At 34.9% G+C, this 12,148-nt stretch overlaps 1 protein-coding gene across 2 annotated transcripts in view; it reads left to right on the top strand.

Moving 5' to 3' along the window:
* DACH1 (dachshund family transcription factor 1) overlaps positions 1-12,148 on the top strand; it is a 427,802-nt gene that overhangs the window by 381,016 nt on the left and 34,638 nt on the right. For both annotated transcript variants that reach the window (XM_082701392.1, XM_082701391.1), the window contains exons 8-9: positions 8,469-8,616; positions 11,657-11,800. In XM_082701392.1, the coding sequence (XP_082557518.1) occupies positions 8,469-8,616; positions 11,657-11,800 (292 nt within the window). The remainder of the gene's footprint in view (positions 1-8,468; positions 8,617-11,656; positions 11,801-12,148) is intronic.

The raw sequence follows: 12,148 nt of genomic DNA, 5'->3' as shown, positions 1-12,148 counted from the left end.
ACTTTCAGTGCATTCACATACGTGTACATAAGCTAAAATAAAAATTAAAAATCCTACTGAGTTCCATGCATAGGAATACATACATATACACAATACATGCATGTACACATATATGCATGTACACATATTTACATGTACACACATATACACATACACATATATATGGGATTTATGTCTAGTAACGGTTTCACATCATTTTTCAAAAGGTTATGAATGCTAGCTTTTTTTATTATTGCCACATTTATTGAGTTACAGTAATATTCTAGGAATGGTATAGAATATGTAAGTAGTCATGACCCTGGCTTATTGGGCGTACAGTATAAATGTGTTTGCTGCCCAAATTCTAATTTGAGTAATTACATTCTGCCTACCTCAATTTCCTCTGCAATTTCAATTATATATAACAGGGTTCTCTGCTTTCTATTTCAAAATGGTAACATACTTTTTGTGTAGTAAATCTAAAAATCCAGATTTCTTTTGGAGCTATTTTATCAGGGTGACAATGAAAAACATTTGAGTTAAAAATGTTTGCATGTTTCAAATCATACAATACCATATATGGAATTAAAGCTTTATTATGTATTCTTACTATTTTTTTTAACATTTTATTTTTTATAAACATATATTTTTATCCCCAGGGGTACAGGTCTGTGAATTGCCAGGTTTACACACTTCACAGCACTCACCAAAGCACATACCCTCCCCAATGTCCATAACCCCACCCCCCTTCTCCCAACCCCCCTCCCCCCAGCAACCCTCAGTTTGTTTTGTGAGATTAAGAGTCACTTATGGTTTGTCTCCCTCCCAATCCCATCTATTTTAATTAAATCAAAGACATTGGGTCAGATTTAAATTTAATAGATGTCTCTTTTTTCTTATAATTAATGACCAAAAGCCCTTTAAAACATGTTTAAGTGTTTATTGTTCCAATATTAAATAATTTAATCTTCGGATACTCTATAATTTGATAAATCTCAATTTTAAAATTGGTAATGGTTGGTACAGTTGTCCCTGCCATGACATATCAATATTGAATTTTCATAAATTTTTTTTCTTTCTGTTTTCAAGGAGGACCTGTAGAAAAAGACTACATACTAGTATTTTAAATATACCATATATACTATACATACTAAATATATATATACAGTATAATAATTTCACTTTAGTGAATGATATGGATTCATTCCAGGTTTTCCTTTTTAGGATTTTTAAAAACTTTGTTTTATGTGGAATTTTGTTTTTCTCAATATGGGCAATCTTTTATTATGCCTTCCTTATTCAAACATGTCCATGGAGAACTCCCTGTGAAATTTTAGGGGAGGATACTAGAATTTTAGTGTCAATTTACTAAATGTGACCCCTTCAAACCTTGACTACCCAATTAACAAACACACTTAAAGAAGGATTTTACTCTCTTTTCTTAATCTGAGCTTTGATGCTGTAAATCAGAGCTACAATCTGTTCGTGCAAGGATTGGGAACAAATAATTTACATTGTTTGTCTTATTATAAGAATTAATTAAAATGACTTACAAATATTAAAATAGGAATAGGTAAATAAATAAAAAAAAAGGTAAAATAAGGCAGAGAATGTAAAAATTAGTTATAAAGGAAGTTAACATTGAACATATATGCCGTAGGGGGTATATGATGAGAGTTTGGTTCACTATGATTTGTCTCTCTGGAGGAATTAAATAAATAAAGGAAGACCTAAAAGGATAAGAATTGTTAAAACCACAGTATATGGCAAGTCACATATTGAATCACTATGGTCTAATAAATGCACATAATACAACTATGGTACTTATGAAGTATTCTCTAATTTCTGTGTTTGACAAAAGAAAATGAAGAAGAATCTGACTTAGTGTTAAGACCAAAATACTCGGCTTATGCATCTTCCAATCTTGACATTTCAATGTTATGGCCGATGATATTATATTTTATACATTTAAAAGAAGTTAATAGTTTTGTATTTGCATTTTTCATACATCATTTTAATTATAACAGAGTTAGACAAAATACTCAGGAGGAAACTTTCAAAAAGATAAACAACAAAATAGGATATTGGCTTCAAAATATGGGTAGACTAAGATCAGATATATTGGTGTTACATTATATCTTTTTATGTTTAATCATACTTACATATTCTAAGTCTTTTTTTTTTCTCATTACCAACTTGTGAAAAGAGCTCATTAACAAACAAACAAACAAACAAAGAGTGAATTATGTCTATTATTCTAAAAACACAGTTTACTCTGGTAAAGAGAATAGCATTAATCTTTTAAAAGTCTGAATTATATACCATACTCACTAATGTATATTGTATACCATTTCAATAATAATAATGATAATAGTAAAAACTAATATTTATGGAACAATCTTCCTGTATCATTATATATGAAAAGTACTCCTGTGTGTGTCTTCTACTCTCAGTAGAAACATCACTTCACTTCTTAACATGACTTCACTTCAGTCACATCACTTCCCTTCTTACATTTCTCACCAAATGGCTGATAGTTGTTTCCACACCAAGCAGTTCTGCAACTGCTGGATTGGATTCCCTACAATTTAACTCAGTTCTGACACTGTCTACCTGGAGATAGCCTCAGCTCGCACAAGGTATGAGTTCAGTCCTACAAGATTGCCACTTACCCAGATGTCAGATGCCAGTTGCAAATCCAGGTTGCAGTCTGTGCTCCTGACCAACGGGCTATTTTTTTTAAAAAAGATTTTATATAGTTATTTGACAGACAGAGATCACAAGTAGGCAGAGAGGCAGGCAGAGAGAGAAGTGGGGGAAGCAGGCTCCCCCCTGAGCAGAGAGCCCGATGCGGGACTCGATCCCAGGACTCGGGGATCATGACCTGAGCCGAAGGCAGAGGCTTTAACCCATTGAGCCACCCAGGCGCCCCCCAACTGGCTATTGATCAAAGGTTCCCATCCCCCCCTCCCTGGGTTCAGTTAATTTATTAGAGCAGCTCACAGAACTTAGGAAAACATTGTACTTGCTAGGTTACCAGTTTATTTTTAAGGGATATAACTCAGGAACAGTCAGATGGAAGGTATGCATACGGCAAGGTACGTGGGAAGGGGTGAAGAGCTCTCGTGTCTTCTCTGAGCACATGACCTCCCAAGTACTTCCATGGGATGACCAAACCAGAAACTCTTTGAACTCTGCCCCTTTGAGTTTTCCTAGAGGTTTCATTATTTAGATATGGTTGATTAAACCACCCATAGTTGGTGATTAATTCAAACCTCAACCCCTCTGTCCTCCCAGAGGTCAGGGGAGTGGGGGGTGAAAGTTCCAACCCTCCAATCACAGATTTGGTTTCCCAGACAACCAGCCCCCATTTCTAGGGCTTTCCAAAAGTCATCTTATTAAAAAAACTTAGGTATAGTTGGGGTGGGGTTTATGAATAACAAAAGACAGCCATTTCATCGGTTCATTCTTTTTTTTTTTTAAGATTTTTTATTTATTTCTTTGACAGAGAGAGATCACAAGTAGGCAGAGAGGCAGGCAGAGAGAGAGGAGGAAGCAGGCTCCCTGCTGAGCAGAGAGCCTGATGCGGGACTCGATCCCAGGACCCTGAGATCATGACCTGAGCCGAAGGCAGCGGCTTAACCCACTGAGCCACCCAGGCACCCTCATCGGTTCATTCTTATCAGTTAGGAAATTCCACCCATTGTAGGATCTTTGTGCCCAAATGGGATGAAGACTAAATATGTATGTTTCTTTCTTCTTTCCTTTCTTTCTTTCTTTTTTAAAAATATTATTTATTTGGGAGAGAGCAAGAGCTGGAGAGCAAGCACATAAATAAGGGGGAGGGCAGAGAGAGAGGGAGAAACAGAGTCCCCTCTGAGCAGGGAGCCTGTGTGGAAGCTAGGACCCTGGAATCATGACCTGAGCTGAAGGTAGACACTTAACCACCTGAACCAGCCAGGCACTTCCCCAAATATGTTTCTCATTATAAACCACAATATCTACAGTCCTCTGTATGATATTACATTGTATCATCTTCATAATCCTATACAGTGGATTTCATGATCATCCACATTTTCCAGATGAGTCAAATGGAGTATTGTATGATCAAGGTCATACAATGGTGGTGGAGTCTGGATTTAAACATAGGCAGGATAATTACAGAGCCCATGTTGCTATATCACCATACATGATCCTATGAATCACAAGATGGTTTTTTTTTTTTTTTTAAGATTTTATTTATTTGTCAGAGAGAGAGAGGGAAAGAGCGAGCACAGGCAGACAGAGTGGCAGGCAGAGACAGAGGCTCCTGCCGAGCAAGGAGCCCGATGTGGGACTCGATCCCAGGATGCTGGGATCCTGACCTGAGCCAAAGGCAGCTGCTTAACCAACTGAGCCACCCAGGCGTCCCACAAGATTGGTTTTATACCTGGAAGTGCTTTTGAGGGAGTATCCATTATTGACCGATTTTTGAGAACAAGAGTCATAGCATTAAACTAAGAATTGTTGTATCTTTTGTTATAAGGCCTCCTGTGAACATGCATTGATTGATGCTGCTCTAGCGTACATTTGTTTCTCCATAAAAGTTTCTGGTTTCCAGGGACACCATTGCTTCTCATCCTGGAAAGAAACATTAAAAGAAAAAACGTAAATAAGCTTGGTAACTCTCACCTAAGCTTAGTCAATTTACTAGTTTGGGATTTTGAGCTAGTCATCAGATCATTCTGAACCTTTTTTTTTTTTTTTCAGCTTTCAAAGGTTTTAATCGGAATGAGCAAATCACTGAAATCCCCTTCAACTTAGATATTTACTCTCATTAAAAGTAATGCATTCTTGAGCAGAATTTTGTCACATCAATTCCAGTGACACTCAAAGAACTTCAGTTACCATATGATTCTGAAAAGTTTTTGTATAAAAACCAAACATGGCCAAGTAAACTTTTCCTCTAGGATCCAACTAGTAAATTAAGAAATGTTCGCCTTCGTTATCAGTATTACTTTAACGTCTCTTATACAAGAAGATATTTGTACTATCTAGGCTATAGAAGTTAGTTGAAAACTTGTTAAATCAATTACAATGCCCTTCTGAAAAGAAATATGTATAGACTGGTTCTTTGGGAGATGCTTAAAATAATCTAATTTATAAGGTAGATCATTTTAGAAAATGAAAACATTTGTGTATATGACCACAATTATGCCTCACCTATGGGAGAGAAATTTGAGGCCAACCAACCATTGTCTCTTATTGGTATGCCACAGAGTAAGCTTAAAACGCATTTCTTCGGAATTGTCATTGTCAAACATCGTAACTGACCTCCCCCTGGAGAAAAATTCATGTTTTAAACCTTGTGTCTTTTGCTGTAATTCATCATCACAGAATTGTCATTGCAGAATTTTGCCTAATACTGCATGTCCACATGAGACTCAGCATTTAGTGTGACCTTTGCATATGATCTACCTGGAAAATTTACAGAAGTTACACAAATCTGAAAGTACTATTATCACTGATGGTTAAAATGGTGTCCTAATGATTTGTGGACGTTTCGAACACTACTTGCTCTTGCTTTTCCCAGCCCCCTGCTGCACTGAAATTTAATCGGTTTTTCTGTATTTTTTGCAGCAAAGCTGTCACAGGCAATAACATATTTTTGCATATGTATCAGTTTGGCTCTAGTGCAGATTTTTGTTCACACTGGACTCCTACTGATATGCACTGATTTAAAGTCTAAAAATGAAACTTAATTTTATATAGCTTATAAGGAGTCCCTGGAGGGTATTGGATCTTAAAGCTAGTATTTTTCAGACATAATCAGCAGGAATAGGTAATGTATTACCATTAGGGACATTAGCAGCAACTGTAACAAAAGAAAACAGTAAACATAAATGCTCTTAGCAACTTCATACATTACAACAAATATTAATGTAAAATTACACAAATTAGAGATGCAGTTTAACATTATTCAACATGTTTATTCATAATGATTGTTTCATATTTAAAGAACACCAAAATATTGTGTTTTGTCAGCCAAGGACAATAATAGTTTAATAGTAATTTATTTTAAACAGCTACTGATAATACAACCAATCAACACATTAAGTGGTGCCAACATTGGCATCTTGCTAAATAATCTCTAGACATTGCACAGAGAGTACATCTTTCAAAGATAAGTCAACAAGAGCAATCAGAGCAGAAAATTAGAATTTGGTATCTTAGAATTAAAATACAGCTAAACTAAAGTTTTAATTGGGGTGATCTAAAAGGGCACTTGATGTAATGATCTCTTTCATTTGTTACTAATTGTTTGTTCCTGATGAAGAAGAAACATACACAGGAATGTTGCTGAATTGAGTTAAGATGGCAGTTTCCTTAGCAGCTATGTTTTATTGTTAAAAACAAAAGAGTTGGGAGGGGCAAACAACCATGTAGAAACCCTCCAGCTCGTTTCCTATCACAAGAATTATACCAGGAAGTTCAGGGTCAGGTATAACAAACATGAAATAATTTATATGTGCTTGAAAAGAGATTAAATGGCTTATGATAATGTTACATAGGTGAGCTGATCTAAAGGGACACCTCTGTCAAGCTCACAAGTTAAGCCAGAGTAGAAATTTCCAGTTCAGACTGCTTATGTTGTCTCCTGCAAGAGGGCTGGTATCCTAGAGTATATCTATAAATGGCCCCACTTCCGCTTCATTTATAATTTCAGTTGAAAATTTTAGTCTCCGAGGGGCACCTGGGTGGCTCAGTCTATTAAGCATCCGACTTTTGATTTCAGTTCAGTTCATGATCTGCACTCAGTGTGGGGTCTGCTTGAGATTCTCTCTCCCTTACCCTGGGCCTCTTCCCGGGTCTCTCCCCTGCTTGTGCTCTCTCTCTCTCTCAAATAAATAAAATTTTTAAGAAAAGGAAAGAAAAGAAAAGAAAGAAAGAAAGAAAGAAAGAAAGGAAGGAAGAAAGAAAATTTTAGTCCCTGATGTTCACAGACCAAGGCAAAATATCTCCTACTTCAAAAAGGCATTTTGTATTGCTGAGTTGATAAGGACAGAAATTTTAGCTCTAATTTTTACTAATGATTTTCTAAAGGATTTTAGGAGAAAGCATGTGAAGAATACTTGTTCTGTGTCTTACATGTTCTTATAATCTCATTTTCAAGAATCTCAGAATATTACAAAATTCTTTGATTAGCAAAGAGTAAATCAACATACACGCATACCTCTTATACAAGAGATTCTATTACGTATTGTATAAATAAACTTTACTTTTACCATATACTCTTGAGATATACTGTCAAATAGTCCCCTAAAAGTTATTCTCAGTTTATTATAACCATTTTAAATTACTTTTTAAAAATAACGCACTATTAGCACACTAGGTTTGGGACCCTTGCATATATTATATACCTCAAGAAAAATATACCAGTACTGTAATTTCTAGTCAACAAATTTATAGAATCTACTATATGTAGGCACTCTCTGGACTCCACGGGACAAAGGACCATATGAGAGAAAATGTCCCTGCCTCAGAGAGTTTACATTTAGTGCAGAAGACCCTGCATAAAGTGATAAAAAAATACATGAATACATGAATGACAATACTACACGATAATAAATGATAGGAAGAATTCTAAGCAGGGAATAAGAGAAGGCTATTTCAGATAGGGTGGTAAAAAAAAAAAAAAAAAGACCTTTCTTCTTCTTTTTTTTTTTTTTTAAGATTTTATTTATTTATCTGAGAGAGTGAGTGAAACAGAGAGCATGTAAACAGGGCAGAGGAAGAATCAGACTCCCCCGCTGAGCAGGGGGCCCGACACGGGGCTCAATCCCAGGACCCCAGGATCATGACCCTAGCCTAAGGTAGGCGCTCAACCGACTAAGCCTCCCAGGTGCACCAGAAAAGACCTTTGTTGAGTGGTGACTGAACAAAGGTGAAATGAAGTGAGGGCATGAGCCACACAAAAATTGGGAGGAAAAGCATTAAGGAGAATGGAAAAAGAAAATCTCTGGTGCAGAAATCGATTTTCTTGAGAAATGGAAAGATGAGCTTTGTGTCCAGTGTGATCTCAGTAGGGACTGGTGGAGACTGAGCTCCAAGAGATACGTGGGTCTTGCCAGGATCATTTGGGGTTATATAAGCCATATCAGATTATCACTTATGTAAGAGCTTCAGTAGAATTTTCTTCTTGGTTCTTTTTTTTTCCTGGTTCTTATTTTTTAGCATGCTTATGTGCTGCCCTCATTTAGCTTTAGATCTAGATATCCTAATTAGAAGCTATTGAACCTGCCTGGCAAAAATATCTGTCTTCCTACGAGAGTTTAATTAGATTTAGAAATTTTGTGTTTTAGTTGAAGTGCTTGTCCTAGTGAATACGGAGTGAATATACAGGAATGAAAGAATTTGATAAGTTGGTTCTTTTTAAAAAATGTTTTTAAGTAATAATGAAATGTGCTTTGCACCAAAATATTACAATTCTGAATGCCTTCTTTGTACAGGGGCTCTTGAAAGTTGCCATAGATAATGCCAGAGCTCAAGAAAAACAAGTCCAACTGGAAAAAACAGAGCTGAAGATGGATTTTTTAAGGGAAAGAGAACTGAGGGAAACACTCGAGAAGCAGTTGGCTATGGAACAAAAGAATAGAGGTATTTCTGAATTTCCAAATAAGCCTAATACTCTCTATAAAATATATAACAGAACACTACTCTATGTTTGGTGATTTACTATGAGACTACAGCTTTTTTGTTAATTTGAATCCTGGGCTCATTGTGCTTTTTCATCTCCAGAGTATAGAAGAGTTTCACTTCTATTCATACCTCAGGGAATTGAAATATATCTGTTATATCATTAGTCACATAATTTTTATTGCTCATGGAGCTTAGCAAATAATTTTAAGATAAGAGTGAGCTCTGATGAGAGCCATGAGAAAAAATTTTATATTCATTCACAATTGCCTTTGAAAAACTTAAGAGTTAAAGTCATAGAGCTAACATAGAAAATACTGATTAGTCAAGCGAAGCAGATTTAGTAAGATATTTATCAACTGAAATTGAAGACTGATGACTATCTGAACAAATGACCAAAGTTGAGTGTTTGTATAATTTTCTTTCTGAATGCCTCATTTTCATCCAACAAGGTCAAGTACACATTAGTGTAGAAACCCGTATGAATTTTTATTGGGTAAAAATAATGATATTACCAATCTATGAATTGCTTCTTCTAACACACTTTACAGTGCATGTATAGATAATTTTGAAGGTCATTCATATTTGTGTGTTTATATTATGTATGAGATTAAAAGTATTTTCTTTACAACCAACTTTCCCATTGCCTCAACTCTACGATTCTCGTAAGTACTCTAGAGGAGGAGCACCTATTCCCACATTTAATAAGTATCCAATAAAAATATTCCACATGTTCTCCTTTTATATGTTTGATACCGTCATTTGAAAATCATTATTCCTGTTTTGTTTTTCAAACCAGCAAGATTCGGTAGGTTTTTACATTAGTTTTTATAAAGCAATAGCTAGTGGGTTACTGGAATGAGGCTGATTTGGGAAAACCATCATCACCCATGTAGAGCACTCATCTAGATAATGTGGTTTCACATAGATTTAGGTACTAAAGTAATGAAAACAAGATAAACATTAATAATGGGATGTGTTCTTTGTGGGTAATGAAGATTGGTCAAAAGGTTCATTATATACAACCATTTTTCATGAGACAGCCATGTCTTGATTTTGTTCTCACCTAGAGACGTCTTTTTTCTTTTCCTTTTTTCTTTCTAACAAGACTTAAAGGTAGACACTTAAATTCATAAAATAATTCTTGGCTACTTGAGAGAACTTTAGAATTTTATTGGTTTCAATCATTTGGAAGACTTATGTTGTTTTTTTCTTTAACCACTAGAGGGCAAAACACTTCACAGATCACATCATACACCTCCCATTTAATTAATTGTGAACAATAAATTAAAGGTAATAGCTATCAATAATTATCTATTATAAATGTGTCCATTGAAGCAGTGTACTACTCTGAAGAGAGAACATGACAGTACTATTCGATTCAATCACGGAAGAGGAAACAATAAGCACTCAATGGCAAGACACTGGGTATTGAGATTTTAGTCCCGTAAAAGTATACAATTCAAATAAGTAATTCAGAAATTACTGTGTTTTTTTTTTCCAAAGAGACTTATAAACAATCATCTTTGGAAAGGGATACAACAGGCAAATGATTTTTGTTAAGATAAGCATTCGATTTTGACTCTACTAAGTAAAGGAATTAACATTTTTCAAAACCAATTTTGTTTTTATTATAAGACTGTAGCCAACATGTATTTTGACTTAAAAAAGTCTCTATTAATATATGTCACCAGCAGCAATAAACTCAACAAGTTAATGGTCTGCCACCTTAATAGTATTAATAATTATAAAAAAGGGACATATGAAGATTAGAAATTAAAACAAATTCTTACTTGAACCTTTATTATCTTATTTTATATTTTGACTAAATACTGCATTAAATAAAAACGTTGTTATTCTTTCATCTGTAGTAAGAAATCAAATAGTAAACTTGGAGTGACTACTCCCTATGACTAATTCTACCACAAGGGTATTCTTTTACTGATTCTGTCATATTCTCCTTCACATCCACAATGCTTATCAACCAGGAAAAAGAAGATTCCAAAGAAAAACATTTGTGTGCTCCCCTTAGGCTGACTGGTTACCTCATATGCATTGTGAAAACTAAAATAATGATCATACTGAAAGTATAGCTAACATATATTTGAACAGCATTTATTTGTTACTATTTATTGATTACATATTATATACAAATACTTAAATTGTCAAGTAGGAGAAAATACAATAATTAACTTTTTGTATCATAATCTGGTTTTGTATATCAATCCCACATTATTGTCAGCGGTAGCTGACATTCTTATCAATAAGGTTTCATACTCTACCAGATTTCAGCAGAGAAAAAGATAATTTTCTTGAAATATATTATAGCGCATATATATTTGTTTTGAAGAAATTGTTGATATCTCTGAGCAAATTACATTAGCTTTGCTCCCCCCAAAGACAGTTTCTATGTTAATAATTAAGAATATTTGCCCCTTATAGACAATCATATTTATTGCATTTTTTTTTTAATTTCAAGAAAAATTTCTTAAAAACCCAACTGGTATAACTATTTAGTAAAACAGCTACAGGGGAAATGCTCCATTTACTATTCAAAATTGATGCTTCATTAAAAGATAGAAGGCACACTTAAAAAGGTTTGTATTATTCTAACTACTCTGTACTATTCTGATTCAAGGGCAGAGACTAATCCACAAAATTCATTTAATCAGGCTTCCTTTATCAGTGTATATAAATATTTACTAAAATTAATTTCCCCTTAAATCAGTCTCTCATTTGACAATTAAAGGCATCTTTGTAATAAGATAGTTCAAGATTAAGTAAAAATTGGCCTCCTTGGATATTTTACTGGGATTTCTTTTAGGTAACGGTGGGATTTTTTTGAACTTCCTCTGCATAGGTAGACTCTGTCCAGGAGGGGAGAAAAGGAAAAAAAAAAAAAAAGAATATTATTTGAAAAACATAGATTATTTGTAAGCATTGGTAGTTTGGAGCATCGCAAAAACTTTTTAAAATATAATATATTAACCCTCTTTTCTAGCCATAGTTCAAAAGAGGCTAAAGAAGGAGAAAAAGGCAAAGAGAAAATTACAGGAAGCCCTGGAATTTGAGACAAAGCGTCGTGAGCAAGCAGAACAAACACTAAAACAGGCAGCTTCTACGGATAGTCTCAGGGTCTTAAATGGTAAGAGGGGGCATCTTTATGCATGGCTAGCTAACATTTCACTTATTAGCACTAAAAAGACAATTTCACCCTGTGTTTGTTGAGCTATATATATATATATATATATATAGATGTATCTGTGTATCTACTATCTAGTGACTCATTCAACTGTGCTCCTAGCAGAAAGCCTCGTGGGCAGCCATCCCCCAAGTTGGGCAATGGTTGATTTCATAGAAGCCTTCACCCGCCTGTTACTACTTAACTCGATTATCTGGAACCTGACATCGCTTTCCTGTGTAGCTAAGTCTGTCTCTACCAAAACAGGATAAATATTACTTGGAGAACGTCCCAACCCCATCCCGTGTCATG

The sequence above is a fragment of the Mustela nivalis genome (genome assembly GCF_964662115.1).
Source record: "Mustela nivalis genome assembly, chromosome: 15".
NCBI classification, from domain to species: Eukaryota; Metazoa; Chordata; class Mammalia; order Carnivora; family Mustelidae; genus Mustela; species Mustela nivalis.
The sequence above is the reverse complement of the archived record's forward strand: the minus strand, read 5'-3'. Positions and strand labels throughout refer to the sequence as shown.